We start from the raw sequence: 16,463 nt of genomic DNA, 5'->3' as shown, positions 1-16,463 counted from the left end.
TGTGGCCTCAGTTGAGGAGGATCAGGAGAAGGTATGGATATCTCTCTTGATACGATATCAGCTGGTGAGGACTCTATTTATGATCTAGAGAAGGTAAATGGGTTTCTGGATCAGACTTTTGGGAAATCTGTCAAATTGGCAGATTATTTTGATGTTGATAAATTTGTGAGGTCAGCTGTGATGTTACAGAAGACAGTGGGGTTAGACCAGTTGAGTGAGAAGAAGCGGTTTCGCTTGAGGAAATGTGTTACTGCTGTTGCAGCAGCAAAAGGTGGTGGGAAACGTGGTCAGGTTAAGAGAACATTTAAAATAATGCTGATGATTATGCCTCATAGGGTGTTTTATTCTCTTTGTCTGGTTTCTCTGTGGTATCTTCTGCTTTTCCTTTTTCTTTTCTATATGGAGATACTAAGGGTAGGTTCTCTCAATATTAATGGAGGAAGGGACAGGAATAAGAGGGCTTGGGTATTAGAAGTAATAAAACAGAAAAGGCTTAATGTTAATTAATTAATTAATGTAGTTTTCCTACAGGAGACACATAGTGATGAGGAAAATGAGGTTGACTGGGGTATGTGGTGGGAGGGGCAGCATATACTCAGTCATGGTACTAATTTCAGTGCTGGGGTGGCATTCTTGTTTTCTTCAAGCTTAGGGGTGACTGTGGTATCTACAACAGAGATTGTCAAGAGTCAGGTTTTATTGGTCAAGGTGGATGATATGAGGTTTTTGTTAGTTTTTTTAAAAATGTTTATGCTCCTAATGAGGGTACATAGCGTATTGTTGGTTTTGATAAAATAAAGGAAACCTTAAGACAGTGTGACCAAGAGGGGTGTATGGTTTTAGGAGGGGAATGGAACTGTACAGTGGATTTTACTGTTGATCGCACCGCTGAAAAACCTCACCTGCGGTCAGCCACTTACCTGTCTGGTCTGTTAACTGAGTTTGAGCTTTCTGATGTGTGGAGAGTAAGGAATGCAACAGTTAGGCAGTACACATGGCTAAAAGTTAATGAAGGTCATGTCAGTGCAGCAAGGTTAGACAGGTTGTATGTATCTGAGCAATACTGTAGTAGGGTTGGAAGGTGTGACATTACTCCTGTGGGTTTCTCTGATCACCATATTGTCACTGTTGATATTCACTTGTCCTGTCCACGAAGGTCATCATCTTATTGGTATTTTAATGTTAAATTGTTACATGATGTCATGTTTTGGGAAAGGTTTTTGTTGTTTTGGGAAAAATGGAGGGTTACAAAAGGGAATTTTGAGTCCTTTAGACAATGGTGAGAGGTTGGGAAGGCCCAAATACGATTATTTTGTCAACAGTATACTGCTCTGTCTCAAATTGAAGTTAAAGAGACTATCAGGGCCCTTGAACAGGACATCAAATCTATTGAATTGAAGTTGCTCACTCAGAATGACCCCAGACTAGTCATGAATTTACAGGACAAGAAACATGAACTGAGGTTGTTTCTGCATGAAAGAGTGAAGGGTGCCTTGATTAGGTCTCGTTTCGCTTCCCTCAAGGATATGGATGCACCTAGCGCTTAAAAAAAAAAACTAGGATAGTCGACATTGCAACGTAAACAGATGGTCTGCCTTCGTCTCCCTGATGGGAAGGTGACCCAGGATGACAGTGAAATGCGTCAACATGCCGTGGATTTCTACTCTGCCCTCTATAAGGTGGAGGATTGTGACTCTCTGTGTACTGAACAGTTGTTACATGGTCTTCCTCAATTGGGACCTGAGCAAAGAGTCGTATTGGACACTGACATTACACTGCAAGAGCAGTCCACAGCAGTTATGCAGCTCTCAACAGGCCGAGCCCCTGGCATTGATGGTTTACCATCTGAGTTTTATAAGCACTTTTGGGGGTCTATTGGGGAGGATTTTTATGAAGTGGTGTGTGAATCTTTTCATGAGGGCTCTCTTCCTGTATCTTGTCAACGTGCGGTACTTTCACTGTTGCCAAAAAAGGGGGATTTGGCTCTCATAAAAAATTGGAGACCTGTTGCGTTGCTGTGTGCAGAATCTAAAATTGTTTCTAAATGTCTCTCAAACAGGTTGAAAGAGTATCTGGGATTGTTGGTCCACAAGGACCAGTCCTACTGTGTACCTGATTGCTCTATTGTTGACAACTTGTTTCTAATAAGAGATGTTTTAGACATTTGTAAACTGTCTGATGTAAATGTGGGTTTACTTTCTTTGGATCAGGAGAAGGCTTTTGATCGTGTGGACCATCAGTACTTGTTTAAAACAATGAAAGCCTTTGGGTTTGGGGGTGTTTTTTTTGTCTTGGATGAATTTACTGTATGCTGGGGCCTCGTGTATGGTGAAGGTGGGGGGTGGTTTGAGTTGCCCCATCCCTGTCCAAAGGGGCATCAGGCAGGGATGCCCAATTTCAGGGCAGTTATATAGTCTGGCGATTGAACCAATGCTTTGTTTTTTAAGAGCGAAGCTTAACATCCTCACCCCCTGTAATAAAAACTGTCACATCATCTGCATACGCAGACAGTGCTATCGTGGGACCCTTCATTACACCTGGCACAGAGAAACCAGTAAGGTTCTCTCAAACGCTTTAAAGGTGTATGAGGGGGCCTCCTCAGCTAGAGTCAATTGGGGAAAGAGTGAAGCGCTGTGGGAAGGTCAGCTTCAGATGGGGTCCACTCCACGGTTACCAGGGGGGCTTCAGTGGGGCAGAGATGGGATGAAGACTTTGGGGGGTTTTCTAGGCTCCGATGTCTTTCAGAAAAAGAACTGGGAGGGTGTAGTGGAGAAAGTGTGTGCCAGACTGTCAAGATGGAAATGGGTGCTGCCCCAGATGTCTTATAGGGGAAGGGTACAGGTAGCTAATAATCTTGCTGCCTCTACCCTGTGGCACAGACTAATGATTTTGCAGCCACCAAAGGGTCTGATACAAGAGCTTCAGAGGACCCTTGTCAATTTCTTCTGGTCTGGACAACACTGGATTAAAGCTGCAGCCCTGTACCTGCCACTGCACGAGGGTGGGCAAGGCCTGGTGGACATTTCCTCTAGGATCATGGCTTTCCGGCTTCAAGCAGCCCAGAGACTGTTGTACAGTGACAGTTCTAGCTGGGTTGACACAGCCTACACATTGATGAGGAGAGCGGGCTGTTTGGGCTTAGACAAGCACCTTTTCCTCTTAAAGCTGGAGGGGGGTGTGTTGCCTGGCCTCACTCCACCAGGGATGTGGCTTTTTGAAGAGCCTCTTTTTCAAAACACTGCCATCCAGTCCCGTGTTCTGGGTTCAGCTAGCCTACGTTCATGCCTGTTAGGCGTGGGGTGTACTAAGCTGGGTCATCTGATGCGGAACAGGAATAGGTCGTCGGAGGAGCTGGGAGAAAGAGGGGGGATCCGATCGTCTCGCCTACTGATGAAGGTCGTCGCTGAGGTCTGTGACTCCTTGCCAGTACTTCATCTGCAGTATGTGACTGACACTTCCAATTCTGATCGGTGGAAGGGGGGTCTGGATTATGTGTTCCCTGCACTGATTGTTAGTGCTGCGGCGGGGGCATTCGAGGAGGACGTGGGGATGCTGCTTTCCTTCGATACCCCGGAGCTGGGGGGAGTTCAAGGAGGTGGGAAAGAAGGCCATGTACAGAATATGTGTAAAGGTGTCCCATGCCTCTTCCCTGGAAGGGGTAAAATCGACGAGGTGGGCGGGTGTGCTTGGTCCAGGTGCCTCCCCAAAAGGCTGTTGGCGATCATTATACAAACTGCCTATTGATAAGAGGACAGCTGACCTCCAATGGAGGATAATACAAGGAGCCATAGCCACCAACATGTATCTGGTACACCTGGATCCTACTGTTGGGGAGGGGTGTCCATTCTGCGCTGAGTCTGAAACTCTGGCACATCTGTTTTTACAGTGTCCCAGGTTGGTCGGGATGACTGACCTGATCACTAATTGGTTCTCAACGTTGGGAGAGGTTTTCTCTTCCCAACTGTATATATTTGGGCCAAAGTACAGGTTTAGTCAAAAAGGTGTAGTTCTGTTGCTTAATTTTGTGTTAGGGGCAGCAAAATTAGCGATATGGAAGACCCGAAAGAACAGTATTCGGGGACAGGGGTCTGTGGATGTGGTGGGAATGCTGGAGGGAATGTTGGCAGCGAGACTAAGGGTTGAGTTTGCCTATTATAAACTTGTCAACAATATTGATCTGTTTATGAGTATATATATATACATATATATCTCTCTCTCTCTCTCCATATCATCTACTGTCTCTCTCTCTCCATATGATCTACTATCTCTCTCTCTCTCCATATGATCTACTATCTCTCTCTCTCTCCATATCATCTACTATATCTCTCTCTTATCTCTCCATATCATCTACTATATCTCTCTCTTATCTCTCCATATCATCTACTGTCTCTCTCTACACATTTAATCTACTGTCCCCCTCTCTCTCTCTATCTATATATATATATATATATATACAGTGGGGAGAACAAGTATTTGATACACTGCCGATTTTGCAGGTTTTCCTACTTACAAAGCATGTAGAGGTCTGTAATTTTTATCATAGGTACATTTCAACTGTCAGAAAATCACATTGTATGATTTTTAAGTAATTAATTAGCATTTTATTGCATGACATAAGTATTTGATCACCTACCAACCAGTAAGAATTCCGGCTCTCACAGACCTGTTAGTTTTTCTTTAAGAAGCCCTCATGTTCTCCACTCATTACCTGTATTAACTGCACCTGTTTGAACTCGTTACCTGTATAAAAGACACCTGTCCACACACTCAATCAAACAGACTCCAACCTCTCCACAATGGCCAAGACGAGAGCTGTGTAAGGACATCAGGGATAAAATTGTAGACCTGCACAAGGCTGGGATGGGCTACAGGACAATAGGCAAGCAGCTTGGTGAGAAGGCAACAACTGTTGGCGCAATTATTAGAAAATGGAAGAAGTTCAAGATGACGGTCAATCACCCTCGGTCTGGGGCTCTATGCAAGATCTCACCTCATGGGGCATCAATGATCATGAGGAAGGTGAGGGATCAGCCCAGAACTACACGGCAGGACCTGGTCAATGACCTGAAGAGAGCTGGGACCACAGTCTCAAAGAAAACCATTAGTAACACACTACGCCGTCATGGATTAAAATCCTGCAGCGCACGCAAGGTCCCCCTGCTCAAGCCAGCGCATGTCCAGGCCCGTCTGAAGTTTGCCAATGACCATCTTGATGATCCAGAGGAGGAATGGGAGAAGGTCATGTGGTCTGATGAGACAAAAATAGAGCTTTTTGGTCTAAACTCCACTCGCCGTGTTTGGAGGAAGAAGAAGGATGAGTACAACCCCAAAAACACCATCCCAACCGTGAAGCATGGAGGTGGAAACATCATTCTTTGGGGATGCTTTTCTGCAAAGGGGACAGGACGACTGCACCGTATTGAGGGGAGGATGGATGGGGCCATGTATCGCGAGATCTTGGCCAACAACCTCCTTCCCTCAGTAAGAGCATTGAAGATGGGTCGTGGCTGGGTCTTCCAGCATGACAACGACCCCGAAACACACAGCCAGGGCAACTAAGGAGTGGCTCCGTAAGAAGCATCTCAAGGTCCTGGAGTGGCCTAGCCAGTCTCCAGACCTGAACCCAATAGAAAATCTTTGGAGGGAGCTGAAAGTCCGTATTGCCCAGCGATAGCCCCGAAACCTGAAGGATCTGGAGAAGGTCTGTATGGAGGTGTGGGCCAAAATCCCTGCTGCAGTGTGTGCAAACCTGGTCAAGACCTACAGGAAACGTATGATCTCTGTAATTGCAAACAAAGGTTTCTGTACCAAATATTAAGTTCTGCTTTTCTAATGTATCAAATACTTATGTCATGCAATAAAATGCAAATTAATTACTTAAAAATCATACAATGTGATTTTCTGGATTTTTGTTTTAGATTCCGTCTCTCACAGTTGAAGTGTACCTATGATAAAAATTACAGACCTCTACATGCTTTGTAAGTAGGAAAACCTGCAAAATCGGCAGTGTATCAAATACTTGTTCTCCCCACTGTGTGTATATATATATACACACCTCTCTCTCTCTCTCTCTCTCTCTCTCTCTCTCTCTCTCTCTCTCCTCTCTCCTCTCTCTCTCTCTCTCTCTCTCTCTCTCTCTCTCTCTCTCTCTCTCTCTCTCTCTCTCTCTCTCTCTCTCTCTCTCTATATATATCTATATATATATATATATATATGCACACACACACAGAGGGGCATGACAGCACAGCTATGAAACATGATTATATTGCTTCTATACATAGCATGTGTACATTATATACCCTGCTTCTGGGGTGAAGTTTACCTAGGTACAGATTTAGGATCAGCTTTCCCTCCATGAATCCTAGCCTTAACCACTAGTGGGGGAAATGAAAAACGGACCCAGGATGAGCATCTAACTCGTAGCCCAGTGTTTCTCAAGTTTCTGACTGACCTCTGGGGGGGGCGCACATTTTTGTTCCAGCCCAGCACCTACACACCTTATTCAACTAATCCCGGAGCCCTTGAGCTAACACTGTGTTAGCCAACCCAGAATAGCATCAATACAGTGGATTACTAAATATGGCAGGACGGATCTCTAGTGCTGCTGATATCTCCAGAACAGAACATGTACATACTGTTAGATAGATTAGCAGCAGTATTGGGGTAAATACATGGGGCAGGTTTGCACACAGGCACGTACACATAAGAACAGGAACAAGGACAGAGGTATGGGGGGGTACATGGACTCCCTCATGACACCCACCTGAGTCTAGCAGCAGCCGAACCACATCCATCTTCCCATAGAGAGCTGCCTCGTGGAGAGCACTGCCATTCTCCGTCTGAGAGAGAGAAAGAGAGAGAGGTGGGGGGGTAAGAGAGAAAGAGGAGGAGACCAAATAATCGAAGGCAAGAGAGGGGAGAGTGATGCGGGGGAGAGAGAGAAAGAGAGAAGAAGATAGAAAGAAAACATTGATTTCAAGACATTGCACAAGATAACTCTTTGTACACAGAGCCCCATGTGGAAACGTCCCATTACAAATATACACCACAGTTTCCTCCCTCTCTATATGGCCTGGATGCTAGTGCGCATTAGCCCCTGTAGAATACATTGGTCTATTGGGGGCATGATGCAATGCATAGAAACTGTGGGAGGGGACGTCAACTTGTGGGCGTCATCTTGGATTTCCATAGTCATCAAAGATTTAGTGTACAGTAACTGTGATTACTTAGACAAACATTTTAAAAACACACAGAGACACAAAGACACACAAACACACTCCCTGTGTGTTACAGTCCCTCTGACCTTAGCTGGATCTCTCATACTAACACCCAGCCAGGCGCCTGCCTTGTGACTAAACTCAACAAGCCTGCTGTGTGTGTGTGTGTGTGTGTGTGTGTGTGTGTGTGTGTACTATACCTTCTCTTTCCTCTATCACCAAGGTATTATCAACGCAGCTAAGAAAGACCCCAAAAATCCAACACATCGACCAATCAAAACCCATAACTGCACCTCCTGTGTTCCCACACACACAATCCAGGTGAGTCTGACTGACCCTTACGGTTCAAAGGTCAAAGTATGCCAATGAAAGGGCATGTGAACATCCAATACCACAGAACCCAGAAGACCAGGTCAAAAACAGGAATGTAAAAATATCAAAATCGAGAACAAGCAAAAAGCTTCATAACCCACAGTGACATGGAACTAGAGGTGACTGGGCGATGAGTTTGGAGGGAACACACACACATACATCGAGGGACAGGAAACCAAACCGCCGGACCCTCCCCCACTCCCCCCCTCAAACCCTTTCCTGTGTCGTTTCCCATGGCGTTTAGGTGGTGCTGTCACCGGAAAATGAGGAAATCGATTCACTCTCGCTGCGCTTTCAGGAATTTAGGTGGCTGTTTGACTGAAGACTGAGGGGGGGGGTTTGTTTTGGTGTTGGGCCTTTCTTTCTTTGGTGTTGGGCCTTTCTGTATAGTTTTTCCCCTATTTTCTCCCATCGCTAGTTACGACCCTTTCTCATCGCTGCAAATCCGAAAACATGACCCACCTAGCCGCGCTACTTCTTAACACACTGCTCGCTTAACCCGGAAGTCAGCCGCACCAATGTGTCGGAGGAAACACCGTTCGACTGATGACCAAAGTCAGCTTGCAGTAGTGCTGAGCGATTAGTGCTTTTTGAAGTCTGTTTGGTTTGATTATTCAAAAATAATCACAGTTTTCGGATTATTATTTTCTTTACATTAAATGTATTATGAAATAATGACGTTACAATGATTTTTGAGCTTTTTTATGGAAATTCCAAAGCCAAAAAGTGAACATTCAATAGCCAAAACATTGAAAATATTCCATTGTCTCTATCCAGAGACCTGTATACAATGACGAGACGCACGTCTCCGCCCTAACAATCGGTGTCGTTGTCCCAAAGGCGGGAAGGTAGGCGACAAGTTTAGGTCCAAAATAAGCCCATAGAAACGCATTGGGCATATTTTGGACAGATTTTGGCGAGTGTGAAACCTCTCGCTTTGCTTGTTCCTCTCTGATCTGGAAAAAACTGCCGCAATGGATTATGGTCAGTGTAGTTAATTACCACGTTTATGTGCTGATCTAGATTGAATATTTGCTTAATGAAAACCACAACTCCCTTCAGCCCAGCGTCCCACATAGTTCTTGACTTGAGTTCTTAGATTTCTCTCGTGAATGATTAGATTTCTCTTTAGAGAAACGGCATGTTGGGCACACAAAAAAAACCTGAACTAAATGGAATTCAAGTAATTGCACCGACGTCGGTCAATTAGTTGTTTAATAACCAGAAAAAATAAGAAATGTTGATTAATCGCCCATCACTAGCATGCAGGCACCTGGCCCGCCACAAGGAGTCACTAGAGCGGGATGAGCCAAGGAAAGCCCCCCGGCCAAACCCTCCCCTAACCCGGACGGTGCTGGGGCAATTGTACGCCGCCCTATGGGGCTCCCGGTAATGGCCACTGTGACACAGCCTGTGATTGAACCCCTGGCTGTAGTGGTGCCTCAGCACTGTGATGCAGTGCCTTAGACCGCTGTGCGGGGGGGTCTGAATGTGTGTTTATATCCAGTGGGCTCAACTTTTGCCCTTGGATCTCTACCTGCCTACAGAGCAGCAGGTCTCTCCATAGGGAATCCCCTCATCAGTAGAGAGAGAGGGAGAGAGAGAAAGGAGAGAGAGAGAGAGAGAGAGATATCCTCATACATTATTCATTCGAACGATGGGCTTGAATGTAATTATTTTACTAGGCACTGACACACACACACACACTGCTATTTACAACAACCCCACCATCCGTGGGACTGACGTTCCTTCCACTCCTTAATGTCAAAGCACAGATATGACAGTGTGGCTTTGGAGAGAGAGATGGAGAGAGAGAGAAAGAGAGACGGATGAGAGAGAGAGAGATGAGATAGAGATAGGGAGGGGAGAAGAGAGAGAGAGAAGGAGAGGGGAGAAGAGAGAGAAGGAGAGGGGAGGAGGGAGTGAGAGAGAGAGGGGAGGGGAGGAGAGAGGGAGGGGGGAGGGGAGGAGAGAGGGAGGGAGGAGAGAGGGGAGGAGAGAGAGAGAAGGGGAGGAGAGAGGGAGGGGAGGAGAGAGAGAGAAGGGGAGGAGGCAGAGAGAGAGAGAGAGAGAGATGGGAGGAGGCAGAAAGAGAGGGAGGGGAGGAAAGAGAGGGGAGAGAGGGAGGGGAGGAGAGGAGAGAGAGAGAGGAGGGAGGAGAGGAGAGAGAGAGAGAGGAAGGGGAGGAGAGAGAGAGAGAGAGAGAGGGAGAGAGAGAGAGGAGGGGAGGAGAGAGAGAGGGAGGGGAGGAGAGAGAGGGAGGGAGGAGGGAGGGAGGAGAGAGAGGGAGGGGAGGAGAGAGAGGGAGGGAGGAGAGAGAGAGGGAGGGGAGGAGAGAGAGGGGAGGAGAGAGAGAGAGAGAGGGGGAGGGAGAAGAGAAGAGAGAGAGAAGAGAGAGAGAGAGAGAGAGAGAGAGAGAGAGAGAGAGAGAGAGAGAGAGAGAGAGAGAGAGAGAGAGAGAGAGAGAGAGAGAGAGAGAGAGAGAGAGAGAGAGAGAGAGAGAGAGAGAGAGAGAGAGAGAGAGAGAGAGAGAGAGAGAGAGAGAGAGAGAGAGAGGGTGTGTGAACTCAGGAACACCCGTTACTACTCTCTTTTCTCTCTGTCTCTGTTCCCCTTCAATTATTCACTTATTTCAATCACCACATCATTCTACACCTCACACACACACACACACACGTGTTCTGTATCTGAAGCAATCACATACACACACACAGTGCAATACTGTATGTATGACCATTGAGTGCTGAAGACAACACACACATCTCAAACTCATTCTTGACCTACTCTGACCACCCGTCACACACACACACACTGTGTGTTGCTGTTGCTATGCGTTGCTGTGTGTTGCATAGTTCTACTAATATTGCCGCAATACCATTCAGAAAGAGGTTGAGTAGAAGGAAAAGTATCCTTAGATACTGTACTAACTCATTAAAAACACTGGAGACAGGCTTTAAACATTCATTACAAGGAGAGAGGAGGGAGCGGTATCTTGAGCTAAAGAGACGTTGAGTTAGATTTACTGGCACTAAGCTCTCGTCTTGGAGCAACATCTGCAGGAGGGAAGAGAAATGTAACAAACAAAGCTGAAGCCTGGTTTAACCAGGACTACCTCTGAGTACAGAAATTGTCCCAGTATGATGCATCATATGATGCAAAATGAATCATACAAGGATGATTTCTGTATTTTGAAAGTTACATATCTTGAAAGCTTGATTGCTGACAAGCAAAACATTTTGGGACTATGTCAACAATGGAGTAATGAAACAAATACCAAAAGATGGGGTGGAGTTTTCCTTCAATGCTGAGTTGACCTGTAGCTCTCCTCTCTTCACATCCCTCTACAGAAGAACATGTTGCATTGAAGTATAAACGCAGAGTGACCCTCCAATCCAACAACACACCTGCAGAATAAAAGCTAACCTACAACCTCATTCCTCACCCCCTCCTAACCCATACCCATCCACCTAACCCCTCAACACAGACTCCACAGCGACCCTGACCCCTAGACCGCTGACCTGGGAGTTGACGTCCATGCCGGCCTCCAGCAAGGTGTGCACGGTTGAGTGGTGCCCGTTGCGGGCGGCCAGGTGCAGGGGCGTGTGGCGCCTTGTCCCGTGGCTGCTCATCAGGTTGGGGTGGGCGGTCACCAACATACAGACCACCTGGGAAGAGGGGGAGGGGAGGAGAGGGGAGGAGAGGAGAGAGAGGGGGAGGGGAGGAGAGGGGAGGGGAGGAGAGGGGAGGGGAGGAGAGAGAGGGTGGAGGGGAGGGGAGGAGAGGGGGGTTCAAGCCCAGAGGACATGAGTTCCAAGATCTAAATGTGTAGTTATTTGAGTCCCATGTCGGCTACAGTCCCATGTCGGCTACTACAGTATTACATACAACAAGACCCTCAGGACCACAAGCCGCGTCACTCCATGGTATGTGGACACCTGCTTGTCAAATCTCATTCCAAAATCATGGGCATTAATATGGAGGTTTTCCACTAGATGTTGGAACATTGCTGCGGGGACTTGCTTCCATTCAGCCACAAGAGCATTAGTGAGGTTGGACTCTGATATTGGGTGATTAGGCCTGGCTCGCAGTTGGCATTCCAATTCATCCCAAAGGTGTTCGATGTGGTTGGAGTCAGGGCTCTGTGCAGGCCGGTCAAGTTCTTCCACACCAACCTCGACAAACCATTTCTGTATGGACCTCACTTTGTGCACGGGGGCATTGTCATACTGAAACAGGAAAGGGCCTTCCCCAAACTGTTGCCACAAAGTTGGAAACAGAATCGTCTAGAATGTCATTGTATGCTGTAGTATTTAGATTCCCCTTCACTGGAACTAAGGGGCCTAGCCCAAACCATGTAAAACAGCCACAGACCATTATTCCTCCTCCACCAAACTTTACAGTTGGCACTATGCATTGGGGCAGGTAGTGTTCTCCTGGCATCCGCCAAACCCAGATTAATCTGTCGGACAATCAGATGGTGAAGCGTGATTCATCACTCCAGAGAAGGCATTTCCACTGCTCCAGAGTCCAATGCCGGTGAGCTTTACACCACTCCAGGCGACGCTTGGCATTGCACATGGTGATCTTAGGCTTGTGTGTGGCTGCTTGGCCATGGAAACCCATTTCGTGAAGCTCCTGATGAACAGTTCTTGTGCTGACGTTGTTTTCAAAGGTATTTTGTGTAGTGAGTGTTGCAACCAAGGACATACGATTTTTATGCGCTATACGCTTCAGCACTCGGCGGTCCCGTTCTGTGAGCTTGTGTGGCCTACCACTTCGCGGCTGAGCCGTTGTTGCTATTAGACGTTTCCACTTCACAATAACAGCACTTACAGTTGACCGGGGCAGCTCTAGCAGGGCAGAAATCTGACAAACTGACTTGTTGGAAAGGTTGCACCCTATGACGGTGCCACGTTGAGTCCCTGAGCTCTTCAGTAAGGCCATTCTACTGCCAATGTTTTTCTATGGAGATTGCATGGCTGTGTGCTTGATTTATTACACCTGTCAGCAATGGGAAAACTCTGTAGAACGAAGAAACCTAGAGTGGAACGTTACTCAAAGGGGTGGTCCATCCTCACCTGAAGTCGTCCGTAGAGTGCGGCCAGGTCCAGGGGGGTCTCGTTGCGGCTGTTCCTCATGGTGGGGTCTGTCAGCTCCTGCAGTAGGATGGACACCACCTCAGAGTGGCCGTACTGGGCCGCACAGTGCAGCGCTGTCTCACTCTCATGGTTCTGTATACAGGGGGGAGCAACTGTCTTAGCTTTACAATATGGATACATCTATTATGTTGACCTCATTGTCTGTGAGTCCTTGCATGCATAGCTCCATCTACTGTGTGGGACAAACTCTACTGTCACACATACAGTTTACCAGAGGACTCTCCTGAATCTCCAGGGCAGTGTTCTTCTCTTCAACCCAATTAACCTGTCCTAGAGCTGCCCACAGTAGCCTTCTATCACCCCCTGTTGTCTGTCTATGGCAGGGATGGGCAACTGGCGGCCCCCCTTTTGTTAGTCACTCTCACTCAGATATCATATTGGCAAAATGTAGAATTGCAGGAAATAAGAGGGGGGCTGCTAAAATGTTTTGCTCTCCAGGTGGTGGAGGGGGGACCATTGCCCATCCCTGGTCTATGGTCAGTACCACACAACCTCCTTGTCAGGTCACATGGTCAGGATAATATCAGGGCACTCTGTAGAATACTTTCACAATATGGTAAAAAGGCCAGCCAGTCTATCAAAAGACATGGTGACATAATTGCCATATTGATTCACAAATTGCTTCTACCTTTCATTAGTGTCTATAGGCAATGGGGTTGATTTAGGTTTCTGCATTAGGATCTCAGGCTCAGTGGAACACGGTAGTGGTACAGTATTGACTGCAATAGAGCACAGCCATACAGGGTAGTACAGGACACAGCCATACAGGGTAGAGGACACAGCCATACAGGTTAGTACAGAGCACAGCCATACAGGGTAGTACAGAGCACAGCCATACAGGGTAGTACAGGACACAGCCATACAGGGTAGTACAGAGCACAGCCATACAGGATAGTACAGAGCACAGCCATACAGGGTAGTACAGAGCACAGCCATACAGGGTAGTACAGAGCACAGCCATACAGGGTAGTACAGAGCACAGCCATACAGGGTAGTACAGGGCACAGCCATACAGGGTAGTACAGAGCACAGCCATACAAGGTAGTACAGAGCACAGCCATACAGGGTAGTATAGGACACAGCCATACAGGGTAGTATAGGACACAGCCATACAGGGTAGTACAGAGCACAGCCATACAGGATAGTACAGAGCACAGCCATACAGGGTAGTACAGAGCACAGCCATACAGGGTAGTACAGGACACAGCCATACAGGGTAGTACAGAGCACAGCAGGAGAGCATTACAGAGAGGGATGACTGGTTCCACAAGCATGCTGTTTATACTGTATACTACACACTCGCAAACACACACACCACATATACACACCACATATATACACACACATACACACTCTCTCTCTCTCTCTGTTTCTCCCTCTCACAGACAAACACACTCAGACACTCAGACACACAGGCACAGACACATCAGGGTTCTTTGTGGACACAAGATGGAATGGAAAATTATGTGCTGGTTGAATTAAGAGAGGAAACATCCTTTTCCTCCTAATTCAGTGTGTGTGTTTGTGGTGTGTGTGTGGTGTGTGTTTGTAGTGTGTGGTGTGTGTGGTGTGTGTGGTGTGTGTGTGTGTGTGTGTGTGAATCCCTAACTTTAATACAATCCAGCATTGGGAGAAGAGAAAGAAGGGGGGGGGACAGGCTAATCTAACTAACTCTACTCTGGCTCACTGGAGCTGGGCATGGGAACACAGTACATTCACACACACAGGCACGCATGAACATAGGTACACACACACAGGCACGTATGAACGTAGGTACACACACACACACGGGCACGTATGAACGTACGCACACACAGACTATTCCGGACCCCCCTTTTCACCGCTATTACTTTCTTTCCCCCTGGCTCTGAAACAGCATCCACTCCTGAAATACACACACCTCTCCTCCCACTTTTCTGTCTATCACTACATGCCTGCTCTCTCTTCCCTCGAGAGCGGCGGCACTCCCCTCTTCCTCTTCTCCCCCCCATCCCCCTTTCATTTACTCCTCTCTTCAGTACAGTGGAGGGAAGGGGAGAGAGAGAGAGAGAGAGAGAGAGAGAGAGAGAGAGAGAGAGAGAGAGAGAGAGAAGAGAGAGAGAGAGAGAGAGAGAGAGAGAGAGAGAGAGAGAGAGAGAGAGAGAGAGAGAGAGAGAGAGAGAGAGAGATGATGGAAAAAGGGTAAAAGACACAAACCCACACAGTAAATACATACTCACCGACGCAGGGGGCAAAAACACTACAGCGTGCTACAGCGCTGTGCCTGACGGGTCAATCAAATCGCTCCGTTCCCCCTTCTATCCCCCCTCCTCCCCTTGCTATAGTGGAATCTTCCAGAACAGAACTGTGCGCACTGCTGATACAGAGAGGGTGGGATAGAGACAGGGAACCGTCGCTCCATGTTGTCAAAGGAAGCCAATATATTTCCATTAGCTCTGACAGCTTACCAATATCAGCCAGCAGACAGAGCATTATTGCTGAATGAGCCATAAGCAACAGCCACCTGCTGCTATTAACACACCAATACCTGGCTGTCATAATGTTTGTGTTGAGTCTGTTGGTACACGGATGTTATACATGATGATTGTTCATAAAATGCTCAAAACTAGCGATGTGTTTTGTGGAACGCCTCACGACTAGCGATGAATCTTATAATGAATGTATGGGATACAGCATGCTTTTATAGCGCTTATCGATTATATACTGTACAGACAATGATCAGAAACAGTTTTGTTTGTTCGTTTTCAGTGCAGCCTGTTCTCACACAGAAACATACACATGTACAGGCATACAGACACACACACACACACAAACACACAGAATCCCCCCCTCCACTCCACTCCACTCCACTCTCTCTCTCTCTCTCTCACACACACACACTGCTATCCTAGCTAATCTACAAAATGATAAATACACAGCTAGAGGCGTTAAAATAAACAGGTAATTTCAGGCTATCCCTGGGAAGATGAAATCAGAGGGCGGTGGGACAAGTGTGCTTGTTTGAACAGCCACTGTGTAACCACCGATCTGTCTGAGAGAACCAGGCACCGTTTACCGTTTACCGTTTAGAGAGAGAGAGAGAGAGAGAAGAGGGAGTGAGGAACAAGGGGAAAAAGAGAACAGCAAGACGGAGAGGAAGACAGAGAGAGAAGCTCTTGTGGCTAACACTTCACAGCCAATTGACCCATCTCTCACACTCTCTGGCATTAGCACTGGGAGAGAGAGATCCTCCACGCACGCACACAGCACACTAGATTTTAGGATGGGCACATCCTCCCTGTTTTCACCTGAGAGGGAACTTTCACACGTTCCCAGTATTCCAAAAAGGAATTTGCCAGGAAGCATATGGTTCCATTTAAAAACGCTGTGGCAATGTACAACACCCCCCCCCACCATTCATGACCTCTGACCTATGTCATGGCTCACAGAGAGGGCAATGTTGCACCTGGTGAAAGGCTGGAAGTGTCGGCATTCTATCCCCCTATAAAGTTACAGCAGCAGTCTAGTGTACTGATGTATGTATTCATCTCTCTCTCTCTCTCTCTCTCTCTCTCTCTCTCTCTCTCTCTCTCTCTCTCTCTCTCTCTCTCTCTCTCTCTCTCTCTCTCTCGATATTTTTTGCAGAGTCTCAATTTGGTGTTTGTCCCATTTTGTGAATTCTTGGTTGGTGAGCGGACCCCAGACCTCACAACCATAAAGGGCAATGGGTTTTATA

At 47.0% G+C, this 16,463-nt stretch overlaps 1 protein-coding gene across 4 annotated transcripts in view; it reads right to left on the bottom strand.

Annotated features, from left to right (window-relative positions):
* The window catches only part of LOC121549486 (ankyrin repeat and sterile alpha motif domain-containing protein 1B-like), a 277,377-nt gene that overhangs the window by 180,988 nt on the left and 79,926 nt on the right, over nucleotides 1–16,463 (bottom strand). For all 4 annotated transcript variants that reach the window (XM_045212863.1, XM_045212862.1, XM_045212865.1 and 1 more), the window contains exons 4-6: nucleotides 12,668–12,820; nucleotides 11,108–11,254; nucleotides 6,764–6,839 (exon numbers count right to left, since the gene is read on the bottom strand). In XM_045212863.1, the coding sequence (XP_045068798.1) occupies nucleotides 6,764–6,839; nucleotides 11,108–11,254; nucleotides 12,668–12,820 (376 nt within the window). The remainder of the gene's footprint in view (nucleotides 1–6,763; nucleotides 6,840–11,107; nucleotides 11,255–12,667; nucleotides 12,821–16,463) is intronic.

This window comes from Coregonus clupeaformis, unplaced genomic scaffold (assembly GCF_020615455.1).
Source record: "Coregonus clupeaformis isolate EN_2021a unplaced genomic scaffold, ASM2061545v1 scaf0058, whole genome shotgun sequence".
NCBI lineage: Eukaryota > Metazoa > Chordata > Actinopteri > Salmoniformes > Salmonidae > Coregonus > Coregonus clupeaformis.
The sequence above is the reverse complement of the archived record's forward strand: the minus strand, read 5'-3'. Positions and strand labels throughout refer to the sequence as shown.